Source organism: Trichosurus vulpecula, chromosome 2 (assembly GCF_011100635.1).
Source record: "Trichosurus vulpecula isolate mTriVul1 chromosome 2, mTriVul1.pri, whole genome shotgun sequence".
NCBI classification, from domain to species: Eukaryota; Metazoa; Chordata; class Mammalia; order Diprotodontia; family Phalangeridae; genus Trichosurus; species Trichosurus vulpecula.
This window is the reverse complement of record NC_050574.1, coordinates 388,304,779-388,323,848: the sequence shown is the minus strand read 5'-3', so window position 1 is coordinate 388,323,848 and position 19,070 is coordinate 388,304,779. Positions and strand designations below refer to the sequence as shown.

The window sequence follows — 19,070 nt, the reverse complement described above, 5'->3', positions numbered from 1 at the left end:
GAAGAATATAAACCTCGTTAAATAGATCATTGAAACTGAGACTTGGGTCTCTGGACTGTGATTTAAAATATAGGAATGATGGGACTTGATTCAAGAATGGACTACATTTAAAAAGGGCCACTAAAAATGTATTTGCCTAGAGTCTTAAAAATCTAATCTTAAAGATTCTTTTAACTTAAAAACAAAAACTTAAATCAGGTGGAGGAAGAGGAGAAGCTTCCCAGGTAAATCCACCAAACTAGATGCCACGGAGAATAACTACTACATTTGAAGACTAATGGAAGAGATGCCCAGAAGCTCAGAAGAGATAAAAAACTAAGAAAGGAGCCTACAGTAAGACCCTTTGGCCTTAAATGCCTATAAGCAGATGTACTAAATTTGGGTAAACAGACAAGACAAACTAGAGATCTTAATATAAAGAATCAACTATGACTTCTAGAATGAGCTCTGTGGCTGAATAAGACTAGGAAAGTCATTACCTTATTCAAAAGAAACCAAAAAAGTAAAGAGTTGGGGGGTAGAAAAGTATTTATTAAGATATCTTTGTAAAGAATTCCAGGTTTCAAAGGGAGTAAGCATGGTGAAGAGCATTTGTGATTTTGTCATTTAAAATATATTAAAGACTACGTAAGCAGAAAGGAAATACAGTATTTGGGAACTATCATAAGCCTGGCATGGAGGCATGATAATAGTAGTGATGGGTGACTTTATCTTTTCACCCAAAGCAGAGCAGTTAATAATTTTTTAGTTTTCCTTAATGATAATTCTTCAGAACATGGTAGAACCAGCAATATTAATTTTTATTCCATATCTGATTTTCACCAATAAGGAAGATATGTAGGTAGATATGGGAATCTTTGGGAAAGGTACCATTAAATCTTAGAATTTGTGATAGACAAAAAGAGGAAAGCTGGAGGTAGCCTGACATGTGGCCTAGATTGGGGGAGAGGGAGGAGATTTCAAAGAGTTCAAGAGAAGGAAGAAGTAGGATCCTATGGTGTAAAAGTTTATGGAGGAAGTCAGCCTAAGAGAAATGAGAAGCTCTCAAAAATGAGATTTTGAAGATACTAAGAAGAATATCTGATGAGGAAAAATTGACATTGTGTGGAGAGACCATGTGGACACTTAGAACTCATCAACCAACTTGCATTTTAAAAGGCATGTGGAGAAGATGGAAATAAGGACAGGCAAGTGAGTATGACACGGCAGGTCCTATAAGAGAAGGATCATTAATATTAAATCTCAAAATGAGCTGAAGCTGACAAGGAAGGCCAAGTTTGACCAAAAAAAATTTTTTTAAGCTTATATTAGAGAAAACCATTAATAATCAAAGAAAGCCTTTATTGAGTCAACTGCCCTCAGCCTTCTCTTCCCTCTGATTGGTCGGTGGAGTACTGAACTCCTCCCAGTGCCTTCCTTTGTAGAGGACAAAAACTAGATTCTCAGTTCTCCCCACTTTGCATTTGCTGCTTTGCCTAGTTTCGGCTCTAGAAGAAGGTACCCTTGCATAGGGTGTCCCTTGGTATTCCCCTCTGTGCCTTTCATGCCTCCTTTTTCCTGTGTCCCCTTTTTAGATTATATGCTCCTCGAGGGCAGGAACTCTTGCATCCCAGCCTTAACACAGAGTGTAGTAGTGTAACTGTTTATTCAGTTGGATAGGCTGGTGTATTTTTTCTGCCAAAGCAAATTGTTGGACTAGAAATATCAGACCAGAAATTACTAAGAACGCATTTATAGCCAGAGTAAATAAAGAGATGGTAGGGGAACACCTAGGTTTAGTGTCCTGGCTGCCACCAGACTTGCTAGGGAGACTGCTGGGTGGAGAACTCTGCAGCCCTTGTCATGGCACATTGACCACTGTCTGTCCAAGTGCCTGGAATGAAAGCAGATCCTTATTCCATTAATACAAAACGACTGATCCAGAAGAATTGCTCACAGAATTTGAATACTTTGGGAAAGGCTTCATTGGAGAAATTTTTAAAGGGAATAACTGGATACAATAAGTAGCTGCTCCATAGACTTTAAGGAATCAGAAAATGAAATAGAAGACATCCAGCAAGAAGTAACTTTTGAGCCATTGTGCCATTCCATATATAACAAAATACTATCGATTGTGTTTAAAGGGTACAAAGACATAGATATCTCAGGTGTCTTATATGAAAAAGAACTCAGAGACAACTTGACTCAGAAAATCTTATTTACTTGTATACTCTTTTTTTTTTCCTTCCCATTTTTGGTAGATAGAATTCAGGTTCTTCATAATGGCTTTTGTGTAAAAACAAGATGTGCAGATCCAAGTGATACCATAAACACAAGAATTTATATTTAAAAAGTGTATACTAATGATTCTAAAGTTTTGAAATATAATTCCCACTTCAAAAATTTAAGCACAACTAACATTGAGTCCAAAAATAAAATGGTATGAAACATCTGGGAGTAAGTACCATAAATGTAACTCAGAAGCAACTTTATCCTCTTACCTTTTAATAGAGGACAAATATTCTTCTTTACTATATCATATATTATTTTTGTGAAAGAATATACACAAACCTCGGTTACTGGTATGATAACTGAAAATGCATATTTAAAATATCCTTTCAGAAATCATTACTTGATGATTATAAGATACTAAGGTACTCCACATCTCTGTGTAGAGAGCTGATGGACGTAGAGTGCCTACGGTCCAAATATTATGGTGGAACAAGCAGCTAGCCTTTCTCTGCTCCTAGCTCCTACACCAGAAGATAATGAATAAATATAGCACTTTGCTTTGAGAAATACCCAAAGTTTGCTTGTAGAAATGGGTGCCAGAAGGGTTGTGAGTGATTGTGACTGGTACAGTTTTCTTTCTCTTGCTGTTTCTTGAAGAAATGGTGCAGAAGAAAACTCAAAATTCACATCATGCTCAAAATGTTCCTAATAAGTCAGTCACATTGGAACAAATTTATGTTATCAAAAAACAGCAGAACTAATCATACCTCGTTCATCTATGTTTTCAATCTCATCTTGCTCCCCTTACTTGGGCATTTTAAATAACCTTAAGTTCCACTTTACTGACTCCTGCTATAAGACAAATATATGATCCTGATACCCTTGTTATCATGTAAATAATCAATCTCCACATATACTCTTCCAGCTAAACAACCGTGTGCCTTTCTGTGTTTCTATTTTAAAATACCTACTCACTTCTGGCCTCTTCATGAAAAATACTTTGAAATTCTCTATTTCGTTAAAGGCTCATTTTTTTTCCCTCCTGGAGGATTATACTTAGTTTTGTTGAGTAAGTTGTTCTTGGTTGTAATCCTTTATCTTTTGCTTTTTTGATTAATATTGGATTACAAGCTCTGCTCTTTATGTATGGTCCTTACTGTGACTTCTTGTTATTTGAATTGGGTGGGAGAGTGCTTTATAGTATTTTTTCTTTGATACAGAAGGGATTTTGGCTACATTATTGAGTTTTCATTTTGAGGTTTTTGGAAGTGACCTATATGGATTATTTTTTTTTTCACTTTGCCCTCTGATTCTAAGAGTTCTGGGCAGTTTTTATTTCCATTTTCTTGAAATATGGTTATTTTAACAATTTTAGACTATATCTACTTGACCTGTTTTCCCAGTCAGTTGATTTTAATATTTTATTTCTTTTAAAAATATTTTAGATTTAATTTTATTAAATGTATTTAAATTTATTTACTTAAATTTATTTCTTTAAATTAGATATATTTAAGTTTTTAAAAAATTCAATTTTATTTAATTTTTTTTGTCAGTAAGTTGATTTCTTTTTGACTCATTCTCATTTTCTAGCCATTCATTTCTTGGGTAAGGTTTTCTACCATCTCTTCTAAGATAGCAGTTTTCCTTGTCTTCCTTTCCTCCTTAGCTCTTACATTTCATATCTCTGGATCATTTCTTCCAGATTTTTTTGTAGTTGTTATGGTCAGGATATTTATTTTTCTCACAAGTTTAATTGAATTTGTTGTGAGATCACTCTCTTCTTTAGAGTTCATACCTGACCATCACTCAGTCAAAGATATTTCCTCTTAATATTTTCCTTAGTTTGCGCATGTTAGCACCTCAGTGTGTTGAGGATTGGGGTGGTCTCTTGTTCAGTCCAGCTTTACTCTTGCACTTCTGAAAGGAGTGGGCAAGCTTTGCCTGGTCCTAAGTATTTTAAAAGTAGGCCTCTTCTTTAAAGAGATTCTAGGGTTGCTCTGAGACTGGATTGTTCCTATGTTCCCCTTCTTGCCCACAGGGCTACTAGGTCACTCCTTATGTTAGACTTTTCCTGGGGCTTTTATGTTCCTTGCTTTGGGCATCAGGGCTGCTGTGGCTGCTTTCAGAATCATGGTGCTCCTTTTTGCCACAGAGCTCCAAGCTACCTTCTGCCTTAGGCTCTTCCTGAGAAACTTCCCCCCCTGCTTTGGGCTCTGGAGCTGCTTCAGGCCCTTCCCTGGCAAACTCCCACCATGGATCACCTCATCTTATCATTGCTAGGGTCCTTGTCTTACCACTGGGCTTTAATTTCCAGCCCCCCAATCCATCCGCCCTCCTTATGTTGAATTCTCAAGCTACTTTACCTACTGCTTTTGACCTACCTTGGATTATCTACTTCTGGATTCCTGAAGGATTCAGGCTGTCCTGTGTACCCTTGGGCTCAGTGGAATAGTCTACAGGTAATTCTCCTGAGTTCACCAGTTAATGGTGCATTTTAAAGTTTTATTGGCATATTTGTAGGAGTTCTGAATTCATCTCTGTCCTACCTTGCAGTCATCTTCCTATGGTCCTTCTAAAATCAAGCTATATACACTCAGAGAGACGTATATATCAATGTACACATATGTTCATACACATACATTTATAAATACATTTGTATATAGATGATATAAATAGCTATATCAATAAAGATAAATATGGATGTAGAGAGTTGGCAGAAAGAGATGGCTCTGCATTTTGTTTTCGTTATTTGCATAAGCAATGATTTATTTTCTGGTAAATTTTATTTCCCCTAGTGCAAATGTTCTTAACCTAGGTCTTTGAACTTATTTTTAAAATAATTTGATAACTATATTTCAGTGTAATTAGTTTCCATTGTATCCTGTGTATTTTATTTGATGCCTTTAAAAGCAATCTGAGATAGATTTCAGCAGACTGCCAAAGACATCTGTGACACAAGGTTAAGAACCTTGCTTTAATGAAACCCAGAGTCCAGGGGTGGGGTGGGGTGGGGTGGGGTGGGGGGAATTAACAGAAATAACTCTAGTAAAGTAGTATATAAAATTAGTCCACAAAAATCACCAGTTTTTCTATATGTTACTAGTAAAACTGTAGGAGAATAAGAGAAATTTGTGTTCAAAAATAACTGTCATGGGAATAAAATATTTCACTGTAAATGTTGTGTGTCTTTACAGGTTAAATTAAAATAGCCACAAAATACAGAAATAAAGAAGACTTAAACAATTGGACAGACATTTATTGGTTACGTTAGGCCATAACAATTTAACAAAAATGATGATCTAATTCTAAACTAATTTAAGATTTAGTACAATACCAGCCTATAAAAGGCTTGCTTTATGGACAGAATAATAAAATTTATCTGGAGGAACAAAAGATAAAGAATCTAATGAACAAAAGTAGGAATGATGAATAACTGATTAACAATATGGTTTGATATCTGGTATGTAGTAATCGTCAAAACTCCTTGGTACTGAAATAAAAAGTAAAGTCTATCAGTAAGACATCAGATAAGCAAGACATAAAACAGTTGAGCACCGTAGCTCAGTATTTGATTAAACTCAGTTTAAGTCAGCAGAAGAAACCTCCCACCCTCATTTGACAAGAACTGATGGAGATGGGGAGAAAGCAAATTGGCATAAATTAGACTTGGACTAGCATCTTACATGACATACCATAATAAACTCCATATGAATACATGATCGAAACATTAAAAGGTAATATTTAAATAAAATAGAACTAAAGACAGTCCATCATAATTTCTTAAGAGAGATAATCATAAAATAAGCAATATCACATGAAATTTTAAAAGCTTTTATATTAACAGAATCAATAGATAGGAAAAGCATGACTGGTTAAAAAAATCAAATTAGTAAAAATGATAAAAGATGGAAATAATAAATTTTGAAGGGTCCTATGGGGAGACATGATAGTTATCTGTTGGTAAAATGTAAATTGGAAAATAATTAGGAATTATTCAAGGAAAGTAACTACCTTGTTCATACTCCTTTAACCAGCTATCTCATTAGTGGAGCTCATCAACATTGCTTAGTACTTAATAAGCCCTCAAATGCTATTTCATTTATTTAATTCATATCCTAAGGGAGTCAAAGACAAAGATTTCATATGTAAGAAAATGTTCACAGCAGCACTCTTTGTGAGTAGTCCCCTTCCCCCCCCAAAAAAAAGACACAAAGTAGGTGCCGTTATTTGGGGAATGTAGTATATAAATATAATTGAATATTATTTTGTCGTGTGAAATGGTAAATATGTAGAGAAACAAGGGAAAACATGGAAAATTATTTAGAGGGAAGGGAATAAACCTTTATTAAGCACCTGCTGTGTACCAGGTACTGTGCTAAGTACCTTGCAAATACTATTTTATCCTTAGAATAACATGTAAGGTGGGTGCTATTTTTACAGTTGAGGAAACGGAATTAAACAGAGGTTAAATGAGTTGCCTAGGATCACACAGCTAAGAAGGATTGAACTTGGTTCTTCCCAAATCAGGTCCAGTGCTCTGTCTAGTGTACCACTAGTTGCCTAGAGTGAAAAAAAGCAGGATTTTGGGGAATCAGGATACAAAATTATAATAATATTGGACATGAAAACAACACTGAGAGGCTGGTAATCTCAGGCTAATTCCATTAAACAACCTTGGTTGCAGAGAACAGAATAAAACACCTTTTCAGCACAGAGAGGTGTGAGGTATGAAAGCTGTGAAGTTTTGGATATGTTGTTTGAATGGTTTCTTTATTAATTTTGTTTAATTGATTTTCTCTGTTAAGTGAGAGAATTCAGTGGGACTGGGGGAGTGTACCAGGAAGTGACAGATTTTTTAAAAAGGAACATTAATAAAAATAAACCACATTCCTGCCATGCCCTCAAACCATCCTACGTCTTTCCCTTCAATTCTATATTAATTTGATAAAGCCTTTTATGAACCAGGCATTGTCTTATAGGCTAGAGATACAAAGAAAAACAGTTAAACAGTTCCTTCCCTCAAGGAATTTAAATTCTGCCTTTCATTGGCCTGCTTCCTTAAAAGGATCATCTCTTGTTGCCTCTACTTCCCATTCTTGCATTTGACTCCTGAAACTACTTCCTCCCAACATTATGAAAGATCTCAGTTGGTAGGTACTTTGGCTTCTTCTGAGTACTTCTTCTGGTCCTTTTTGCAGCTTTTGATGATAATGGCCTTCTCCTTCTCTTGAATATTCTTTTCTCCTTGAGTTTTTGCGATACTCTGTATTAGCTCTCAAGACCCAGGTCTTCATGTGTGCACAAGGATCATGTGAGACAGGAAAAGGTTGAAGATGAAAGCAAGTTTGTTATCTGTGGAACAGACATTTCAGAGAACAGTGGAGAAGGGCTAAGGTAGAGTGGGATTTGGGGGGCTGAAAGAGCATGAGATTGAGGGAATAGGCAATGGGGAATGGGATTTGTAAAATGACTTAGAGAGTTTAGCATCACTGGGATGAGGAGGGTATGAGGTTATTATTATGATCCATCGGGGGCTAGACAGCCAGTATGGAGATGATACAAGCCAACAAGAATGTTTCCTTTAGCTCTGACCCAAAATTCTACCTTTTACAAAGAGCATTTTCAGATTTCCTCCTTAATGCTAATATCTTCTCTCTGCATTTGTTCCCCCTCCCATTTTTTTTTAAGTTTTCAACATTCATTTTTTCAACCTTTTCAAATTTTATTTTCATATGTTTTATAATATATGTAATTAGTGTATTTGCGTGAGTCAAATGTGTATGTGCATATATATGTATATACATACATATGTGGAAGATACTCTAAAATTTTTCTTAATTAATTTCTTCTTAGTTCAACATACACTGCCATAAGATTTTGAGTTCTAAATTTACTCTCCCTCCCCCTTCCCCAAGACAGCATGCAATCTGATATAGACTCTACATATGCATTCATATTAAATGTATTTTCATATTAGTCATTCAACATTCATTTTTTATAAGACTTTTGAGTTCCAATTTTTCTCCCTGCTCCCTCCCAAAGAGGGCAGGCAACCTGATATAGGTTATATGTGTGCAATCATGTTAAACATATTTCCACATTAGTTATGTTATGAAAGAAGAAACAGAACAAAAGGAAAAAAATACAACAAAATGAAAATATTATCAGCATTGTTTTTGAGATTTCTGTCTGAACACATAATTTGTGTAAGGGTGCCATGTGCACCAGAGAAATATATACTCCATTCTACTTCCATTCAGTAATTGTCAGGTGTGTATTGTGTCTGATTTTTCTAAAATTTTATTCAAGTCCTTAATGTCTGTCTTGTGGTTTTTGGTTTTTTTTTTTTTAATTAGATTTATCTAGAGCCTATAGTGGTAAATGGAGGTCCCTCACTGTTGTAGTTTTACTATTTCTCCTTGTAGTTCATTTAGCTTTTCCTTCATGTAGTTAGAATCTGTGCCAATTGGAAAATGTGTTAAGTATTGAAATTAATTTGTTGTCAGTGTTGCCTTTAGGAATATATAGTTTTCCCCTTTTTCCCTTTTAAGTTTATTTGTGCCATTGCTTTTTCTGGGGAGTTGTCTTCTTGTATATCTTCTTTGGGGCCAAGCTTCTATATTGTAATTTTATAGCATTGAGTTTTATTTTGTTGTCCTTTCTACAGCAATGCGTATGTTTTTCTTGTCCTACTTACTTGACTTTGCATCTTTTCATATGTCATTCTATTCTTTGTATTCATCATGTTCATTACAGTACAGTAATATTCTGTTACATTAATGTACCACAATTGAGACATTTCCCAGTGGACATTTGCTTCATGTCCAGTTCTTTGCTGCCATAAAAGGTGTTGCTTTAAATATTTTGGGGCCTGTGTTTTTGTTATTCACATTGTTGGGGTATAAGCCTAGCAATGGCAACTCTTGAGTCAAAGGAGTGGATGTTTTAGTCACTTCATTTGCATGATTAATGATTGCTTTCCAGTATGATTGTGTCAGTTCACAACTCCACCAGCAACCCCTCCAACATGACTTATTCCTACATTCTTTTCATTTTTGCCCTCAGAATTGTTTTGATTTGTTTTGCTTCTGTGATTTGTAGCATTCTTCATGTAGTAGCTAATAGTTTTCAATTTTTTTGAGAACTGTTTTCATATCCTTGGACTTCTTGTCTTTTAAGTGGTTTTTAGTCTTATATTTCTCTTAATTGTCTTTACATCTTGTCTGCTTCCTTATCAGAAATACATGATTCCCCCTCCACCATTCTACCATTTCCATTCTTATCCTAGGCATATAATTTTGTGTAAAAAAAAAAAGCTTTTCAAATTAATCCAGTCAACATTATCTATTTTATCTTTTGTAATTGTCTTTATTCCTTGTTTAGTTAAGAATTTGTCCTCTATAAGCTGTGAAAAATATATGATCTGCTTTTCATATTTGGTTACTGACTTTACTCTCTATAGTTAAAGAATTGCTAATCCTTGTAATGTTTATTTTCACAACTTTCCTTTTCATCACCACTTTTATATCTGCTGGACGATTTCCTATCTTTAGGACCTTATCGCCTCTCATTAAGACTATTTCAGGACCCTACTAATCGGTAGTTTTTCAAGCTTTCCCATCTTCTGTCATCACATAGCTAGCTACCAAAATATCTTATGAAGACACAGAATAAAAAATCATATTGCTTCCGCCAGTTGCTAGTGCCATCTCCATTATCTTCTTTACATGTGGAGGATAGGTTTTTTTTTTTGCTTTTGTATCCTCAGTACCTGGCAGAGCCTTACATAATATAAAGGATGTTTAATAAGTGATTGTTGAGTCTATAATCTTGTTATATAATAATATGCTGTGTGTATTTAGGTTATGAATGAAGAAAGAAATGTTCTTGGGGGAAAATTGGAACAAACTGCCTCTGTAAATGAGTCAGTCATTAAAGTGCCTTAAAGTGCTACCTGTCTTAATTACCTTCATTTTCAGAGTACTGAATCTGTGCTAGCAAGGCCGTTGTCTTCCCGTTTGTCTTCCAGTTTCTTCTGTTTGTTCTTTGGAAATTTTCATTGAAACAGACACAGGAAATGAACGCTCACATTTCCATAATAAAATTGAAAAGTGTTTCAGAGGAAGGATTTCTTTGAATATGTTAATACATTAACAACTGTCATTATTATAGAGTTGATTTAAATGTATAAAATTGAATTTATAGCCCAAATTTAGTTTGCATTACACAACATATATTTAATAAATGTTTTAGTAGTGAATGTTACTATATGAATATTCCTGTATCACTGTATAGTTGCTATAGTTAGTATACTGTTGGTTGCTATGATATATAAATATTTATATCACTTGTCACTTTATGAAATCTTTTTGTATTGCCTAATTTTATTCTTTTGAATTTATTTTCCATCAGGTTTATCTCTAACAAGTACTTAGTGAAGCGGCAGAGCAGGGACTATGACGTAGAATGGGGATACGCCTTTGATGTTCATTTGAATGCTTTCTATCCACTACTAGTCATTTTGCATTTTATCCAGCTTTTTTTCATTAACTGTAAGTAGCAAATCAGTTTCAAAATGGTATTGTCATCTTCATTGTACATAATAGTAAAGTTATTTTTTTCTTTTCTTACAGATGTTATCATGACAGATACATTTATTGGCTACTTTGTCGGAAATACATTATGGTTGATTGCCGTTGGTTATTATATCTATGTAACATTCCTCGGATACAGTGGTAAGCATAATGAAGAATTGAAATTTATGTAAAAGTTTCTAACGTTAGAAGGCAAGGAAACAAATTATATAATTTATTGTCTTCCAACATTCATTGCTTTAGAAATCACTTCAGTAGTTTTATGGCCTTTTTCTCACCCAACTTTTCAAAGCCACACATATTCAGCTGCTTGGAATTCATTCCTATTAAATTCTGCATTTCTTAATTCAGCAGATGTCTAGCATATACTCAATAAATAATGATTCCTTAAGGACCCTGAATCCTTACTTTAAGTTCATCTTGGGAAACCAAAAAAAGACAGAGAGAAACCCTAAAACCAATTTGTATTTTTATGCAAAAGGCTGTTTCGGGAGATAAAATTACTTGCCATTGTATTGGTATCATGAGTGTGTTTGGAATTTTTGTTTGTTTGCTAAAGGCCTGAGAGGCAGAGGATTTGGGGGCAGGAAATGTTGCTTTTTCTTTGAAAACTGTAAACTTTCTATGTTAGAAACACCAGAAGAAAATTGCTAGAATTTGTTTGGGAACATTTATTATGTATCTAGCTACTTGAACAAAGCTATTAATTGTCTTAATTAGTTTTTTGCTGATTCTTTAAACCATCATGTCAGGAAACAGGAATAATTTTGGTTCTTTATGTATTTAGTGGTATCAATAGCATTTTTAGAACTTTGTCAACTAAGGATGGTAGAAAGGAGCATCTGTACTTCAGTCCTGGATTTCTGGGTAAAGCTGCTAATGTTTTCCCCACTGCAAACAATGCTAGATTTGGGGTTTGAACATATACTTTTGTCTTAAATGGCCCTTCTGTACCTAAGCTTTGTAGGCATTGTTAGAATTTGTATTAGTGTTCTAATTTTTACCTCAAGTTTGGTGTGTGTCTGCCTTATTTTACTGGCTACAATTACTTTTTGAAACATTCTCATTTTTTGGTACTTTTAGGATATTTACTTATAAAATAGTATGTTTTTGTAATTTCTTAACTGGCTTGGCAAGTTTTATGTTCAGTAACTATTTGAAATACTCTTTTTTTTCTTTCCTCTAACTTCCTCTTAGCTAGTCTCAGTACTCTTTAATTACTGTCAGAATCATAGCCACAAACAAATTTGAATTTCAAGGTATACATTAGGGCAGTTTTTGCTTTGTGGACAAAGATAAGCAGTGTGCTAAATGCTAAGGAAACAAATAGAAAAAGATAGTCCGTGAACTGAAGGAGCTCTTGTGTAATTGGAAATGATTACTCAGAGGAGAACTCAGGCTTCAGGGTGGACAAAAACATCTAGAAGTCCTAAGGATTCAAAGGCAGACCCCAGCCTAGGAGTCCCTATATTATGGTATATGAAAGGGTATATGAAAGCCCTTGTATGGTGAGGAGCTGTGAGTGGGTTGGAGAATTGGGATTCCCTCTGTCAGAGGTGGAGCAGAGAGGGTGGGGAAAGCCAGGAAACAAGTATGAAATTTAGTAGGTAGTGTCAGCATCTCCGCCCCCCCCACCTTGTATTTATTTGCCCCCATCTATATTTTCTGGGTATTTTTAAATATTGATATTCTCTATTTTTGCATCACTATCTCTTACCTCCTTCACACACACATCTCCCTACAACTTTCTTCCTCGGAATAAAAGCCTTCCCTTGAAATTTCAAGTATAGTTCAGCAATACTTCTGAATACATATTGGTCACGCCTGAAAACATATGTGTCAGGTACATCTACAGTCAGTCACCTTGTTGAAGAAGCATGCTTCTTTAATCTTCTGGAGTCATGACTGATCACTGCATTCAACAGAGTTCTTGAGTCTTTCATATACCGTAATACATGCAGCCATTCCTTGATTATAGTGTACGTACTTTGTTTCTTCACTACTACTAGAAATACTGCTATAAATATTTTTGTCCATATGAGGCCTTTCCTTTCTTAGACTTCTTTGTGGTATATTATTAGTAGTGGTATTTCTGGGCCAGAGGAGTGTAAGGCAGAAATTCACAGTGTTTTTAATTTGCATTTTTCTTATTCATGCTTTGGAACCTTTTTTTAAATATGATTGCTAGCAAAATATTGATTATTTTTGTACAACTCAAGGTAGATTTCGAGATTTGTAATTAGGAATTAATGTTTTTTTCACTCTTTTTCTTCATCTGGATTTGTTTCCTTGCTTTCCAGCACTGCCGTTTTTGAAAAACACGGTAATTCTTTTGTATCCATTTGCACCTCTCATTCTACTCTACGGATTGTCGTTAGCACTGGGATGGAACTTCACTCACACACTGTGCTCTTTCTACAAGTATAGAGTGAAATAAAAAATGTGACTATTAGCTGTTAACAGTGTTGCTAAAAAGTGGCTGAGATTTCTTGTAAAAAGTGTAAATAAATTTTAATTGTAGATATCTTTAAAAATGTAAAGTTTTTGTGAATTTTTGGAAATATTTACAACTTCATGTTGATTCCACTCACAGTACATTCTTTAAAAGCATAAAATGTACATTTGTGTAATAAATATTTTTAAACCAAAGTGTAAGCCTTTTTAGTTTTGACTAAGCAGTAATTTTATTTTTTTGGAAGCATTTTGATTTTTACCCTTGCTTAACAGTAATCTCCATACTTCAGAATTTCAAGGATCCTTGATTTTATTGGTGATCTCTATCACAGAGCGTGCAACTCTGCCTTAATAGGCCCTGAGATCAAAATCTTTTAATAATCTCGTGGCTTAACCCTTGTTTTTGAGCCTCATAATGTAGCAATCTAGACCAGCCCATGAGAAACATATATATTACTTGTTTACTTCAGGCCTTTTTAGCTGAAGAAAGGCAGGTTGAGACTTGCCAGAACTTGTACTCCGCTGGCCTGGCATTCCAGAAGCCGGTTACCAGCCACAAGGCATTAAAATAGGCACTTAAATGACGTTATCCAGTAGAGGCCAAATATTACTTCATTAGGAGTTGGTGCTTTCTAACGAATGCAGCTAAGCCCAGTAACACTTAGCCAAAATCTTTGAAATGGTTTATTTTGTCCTACTAGCTGTGGCAGTTTGGATGGTATTTCACATCATTCTTTTGGTTACTGGGGGAAAACACCTGCCCTGAATACTTTAGAATGTTTAAAATTTTAAAGTATGTTATATAAGAAATTGATTGTTGTCATAGCAATAATTCAGTATTCTTTTTTCTGTCTAGTAAGGTGGTTAATTCATTTCAGCAAGGTAATCAACTTTTTGAAAGTCAAGAAGCCTTTTCCAAGTTCTGCCACTTACCATGTGACCTTGGGCAAGCTATTTAACCTCTGTGCCTCAGCTTTCTCTTCTGTAAAATAAGAGGGTTGAACTTCTTTGAAGAATCATGAAGAATAGGAAACATGCATGGGAATGAGGACAGGTAAATGTCTTGATTTTCAAAAGAGGGACAAAAGTAGATTCTTCAAAGTATCTGGTGAACATGAATTTGATTCCTGGTAAAATTTTCAGAGAGCTTACTGTTAAAAGAATGGTTAGTAAGCACATTACAGAAGGGGGTGATTTATCATGAGGCAGTGTTATTTCATTAAATGCATATCGTGCCAGACTTTTGCCAGTATTGCTAGAATGATAGGTCAGAGTAATAAATACTGTTGTAGTATCTGGATTTTAGCCAGTTGTTTGTTTTTTTTTTAATAAAGTCCCGCTTGTGGACAAGACAGAGAGATGTAACCGGTGATAATTGTACACTGGTGGGACACAATTCAGGGCTTAATTGGAAAAATTGACCCAAAGAGTGGTCAAATTGTAGTGAATTCATTGTCAACCTGGAAGGAGGTCTCTAGTGGAAAGTCATAGGGATTTGTGTGTTCAGTATTTTTATCAGTGTTTTCAATATACATCAAATGTCTGCTAGTGGCAAGGCGGGATAAAGACTAGGAACAGGTTTAAGAATTGGAAGGGATCTTCAAGGCCGTGGAGTCTAACAGACTTCCATTTACAGATGAGGAAAACAGGCCCAGCAAGGTTAAGTGACTTGCCCTTGGCCATAGAGTTAGTCAGGGTCCAAGGTGGGATTTAAAACCACGGTTTTCCATGCTTTCATGGTCCCAATTCTAAAGGAGTTCAGAAGTATTCAAAGCAGTTGGAGCTAAGAGCAAAGGGTGGATTTTAACAAAGTAATCTTGGAAAATTTGAGGAGGGAAAGAACATTTGGTGGCATACACATCAAATATACAAACAGCACAAAGCTAGGAGGCACAGCCAATGTGTTGGAAGACAGAATTGGGTTCCAAAAACATTGCATTTGTTTTTTGTTTTTTTCTGTAAAGCAGCTGTTACCCAACTTCATATTCTCTCCTACCTCTGTTTGGACTATTGTTACAGTGTCCTAATTGGTCTTCCTGCCACCATTCCCTCGAATTTATCCTCGTCTCAAGCTGCAAAAATTTCTAAGGCACAGAACTGACCATATCATTTCCCTGCTCAAAAACTTCTAGTGATACTCTATCATCTCTAGAATAAAATGCAAATTCCTTAGCCTGGAGTTTAAAGCCTATCAGAATTTTGCTTCCATCTATCTTTCTAGTCCTGTTCCACACTACTTGCCCTCATGTACTTACAGGAACCAGCCAAAGGGGCTTATTGGTATAGGTTGTCCCTCCTTCCTCATCTCAAGGAGCAGCTCAGGTACCCCCTCCAGAGGCCGTACCCAATATTCCCACATTTTACTTCTCTCTCTCACCTCCAATTTGCTTAGAGCTTTTTGGCTGACTTTTCTTTTGACACCTCATTTGAGTGGATAAATTGGTTTTTATTTGTATCCCTAGTACTTAGCACTGTGCCTTGCATATGGCTAGTTACTATTTGGTTGACTCGAATATTGACAAATCCAAAACTTGAGTTTTTAAAAATCAATACTAGGATGAAGATGTGGCTGGACAGTGACTCCTATGAAAAAGATGGAGGTTTTAGTGAATTGCTAGCTCAGTAGAGTTAACTGTTCTTTGGCAGCCAAAACAACTAATGCAGTTTTAGCCCCTTTTATTAAATAGACATGTGCTATCGGGAATTTGGGGAGGAGAGGTATAGATGGGATTAATAATTAAGATAGGGATTGCATTTATGGTCCAATTGGTGTCTTCTAGTTCTGAATCTGTAATTCTTGCTGTCAGACCACTTACTGAGGATGGTAACTAGATCTGGATACTACATTTTAGGACTTACATGCTATAATGCATGTTGGAAGGAGTGGAAACTGTGCTGTGAGAATTGAAGGAATCTATGGTGTTTAACCTGGAAAAGAGAAAATTCATTGGGGGACGTGATGGCCATTTTCATCTCAGGTCAAAAGGACCTGTCATCTAGTATAACCCTAACCAAAGCCTGAATCCTAGCTTCATCTACCTCATTTTATATACTATGCATCTAATTAATGAACTTTATGATTACATGATCTGTTTTGGGCTCCATACCTCTGTTTAGCAGCCTACCAAGACCCTCCAGGTCTTTATTTTACATGTTATATGGAAAGATTATACAGACCCTGCTTATATAAGGGCAAAACTATTAGCTTCCACCACTGACAGCTATCATCAAGTCATCTGGTTCAGGATTGAATAGCCTGGAAATTCAGATGGAGTGTGATTTCTGAAATGGGTATAGACAGAAAACATGTGGAATCTCTTGAAATGGAAACAGGCTTCAGGGGTGATAGAAGTAGATATTATAGAGAACATAAATTCATTTACCATATATGGGCAGCAAGGTATAGAATGATAGAGTGCCAGGCTTGGAGTCAGGAAAAGCTGCATTCACTTCCTTCCTCAGTCCCTGGGTAGTTTTGTGACCTTGGGCAAGCCACTAAACCCCAGTTTCGTCATTTGCAAAATGGGGATAATGAAACCTTCTTTAAAGAGTGTAAAGAGGATGAGATATGTTTAAAGTCCTTTGGAAACCTTTAAGTGCAGGCTGTTACTTCAGAACAGTAAGTGAAAAAGTAAAATTTCATGTACATCAAAAACTGTCTTGACTTGCTAGGTGAATATGCTTTAATCAAAACAGAAGCAGAAAGGACCTTCAAGGTCAGTGTAGAATATCTAAAGCCCATAGGAAGGCTACTTTCATTCATGGAGGACCAGAGACACTGCAAGGGGGGCAATGGATAAATTGTATAGCAAACCTGCCATCTCATTTAGTACCTGAAAGTCCAAAGACAACTAAATAGCAGATGTGGATAAATACCGATGAACCTATTTGATCTTGTCAACACCTAAACCTAACTTGGCTTCTAATCCCTACACAATTGGGGCACAAACTTTGTTTTTTTTTTGTTTTTGTTTTTTTTTTTTAAACATCAACTGTGTCAGCTACTTCTACCTGAGGCTAGACTTTCGTTTCCTTGGCATATAAAATCTGTTCAGTAAAGCACATCCCTGTTTGTCATTTTGAGTGCTAAAGACAAGAAGATGGGTCAGCAAATGGGGTGCTAAGAACTAAGGAGATTTACTGCCCTTTACATTTGAGTAGATAGAAAAGATTTAGAATTACATAACTTTTCTAACCATTTTTAAATCCTCTGTTTTCCTATATCTACCTACTGGCAGGAAAATCCTTTAAAACCATCTGGAGAACTGTATGTTTGTTTCATTAACAAAGTAGGGGAAAATGTGTGAACCTGGGTACCCTTTGATGAGGAACTTGGGAAAGGAGAAGCCCATTTGGAAGACAGGGTTTTGGCAGTTGTAAAAGTGAGCAGAGAGGGCATATCTCTGAAAGGCTTTGACAGGAAAGTGCATGAACCTGGGATTGGTGTTCCCTGAGAAATTTGAGTAGGAAGCATCCGTTCCCCAACACTGTACTTTACAGGGCTGAGTAAAATCAAAGAACTTAATGCTGCAGAAGCACTGCTAGAAAATTAAGAATCTCTGCTAATGGAAGGTTTCATGTTTTATTCTTTGATATTAAGTGAGATTAATGATTGTTACTGTTTTAGAAATGATGTAATTGATTATAAATTCAGTGTTCTGAATTTTCATCACCCTCTCCCCCCACCCACCCATCTACCCAAAGAATATCCAGATTTGTAAGGGTATAGTATCTGTATGTTTCCCTTTATAATATGGATGGAATCCAGAAAAGACAGTTAGAAAAATAATTTTGGTAAATACGTGTGAGGTGTAAAGGAACCCTGCAGTGAATGCTTTTGATAAAATAAAGGACCATTCTGCAGTATGAATCTCTTTTTTTTAATCTCTAGTTCCATTGTGGGAATTCAATGGGAAATACATTTCCCCACAGAAACAATACTAAGTAAATTGGTAGGTAGGTTTTTGTGGATCTGTTCTGTGACTTGAAACTTCTGACCAAACTAAAACGTAACCATTCCTGTTGGAAGAATGTGTTTGTTTCCAGCTTGGAACTCCCAGCCAGGCCTTGTGAACTATTCCTATGAAAAGGACATCTGTAATTTAGCTGCTGATTTTTTAGGAACTGTGTGTGTATTTTTTAATGTAAATTTTGTGTTTCCATTTACATGTACAGCTATTAAACTATATTAACAAAAACACAAAATAACATGTAATCTGAAACAAAAAGAATGTAAATTATTGTAAATGTGTTTAACTTATTTTCTGGTTGTTAGTCCTACCGCCCAAGATGCATTGTCCTCTTGTGAATTCAGTTTTCTTACAGGAATGAACACAAATGTTAACCAGTTATTATACTGACATTAAATATAACAAGGATTTTTTTTGAAAAATTTACTCATCACCAAAGTCTAAAGATGGCATGGTAGCACGTGTTGATTAATAGCCACATTTGTTTTCATAACTAAAAATGGGTGTTACATTAAAATAATGCAGCCGTATTTTGTGATGTGAGTCATTGAGAGTGTTCTACAAGTAAAGATCCATTTCATCAAAGAGGAAGTAGGCCCAGAGTGATTATGATATGCCCACCCAGGGTCCTAAAGCAAGGTAATAGAAGAATAAAGACTAGAACCCAAAGTCTTATGGCTTCGTCCTCTTGCCTCTATAACTTAAATTCCATCTCTGAGATAGAATACTTTTTGTATCTCTTGTTTGTTGTGGCAGTCAAATGAGATTAATGTGTGTAATTTTGTGACCATAAAATGCTATGCGATGTATGTTTCATATTACAATGTTTTATTAGAATGAA

General features: G+C 35.5%; 1 protein-coding gene across 2 annotated transcripts in view; it reads left to right on the top strand.

The window, feature by feature from the left end:
* UNC50 (unc-50 inner nuclear membrane RNA binding protein) overlaps positions 1–19,070 on the top strand; it is a 27,142-nt gene extending 8,072 nt beyond the window's left edge. For both annotated transcript variants that reach the window (XM_036744631.1, XM_036744630.1), the window contains 3 exons: positions 10,624–10,763; positions 10,845–10,946; positions 13,106–19,070. In XM_036744631.1, coding sequence (XP_036600526.1) covers positions 10,624–10,763; positions 10,845–10,946; positions 13,106–13,242 — 379 coding nt within the window. In that variant the 3' untranslated portion in view covers positions 13,243–19,070. The remainder of the gene's footprint in view (positions 1–10,623; positions 10,764–10,844; positions 10,947–13,105) is intronic.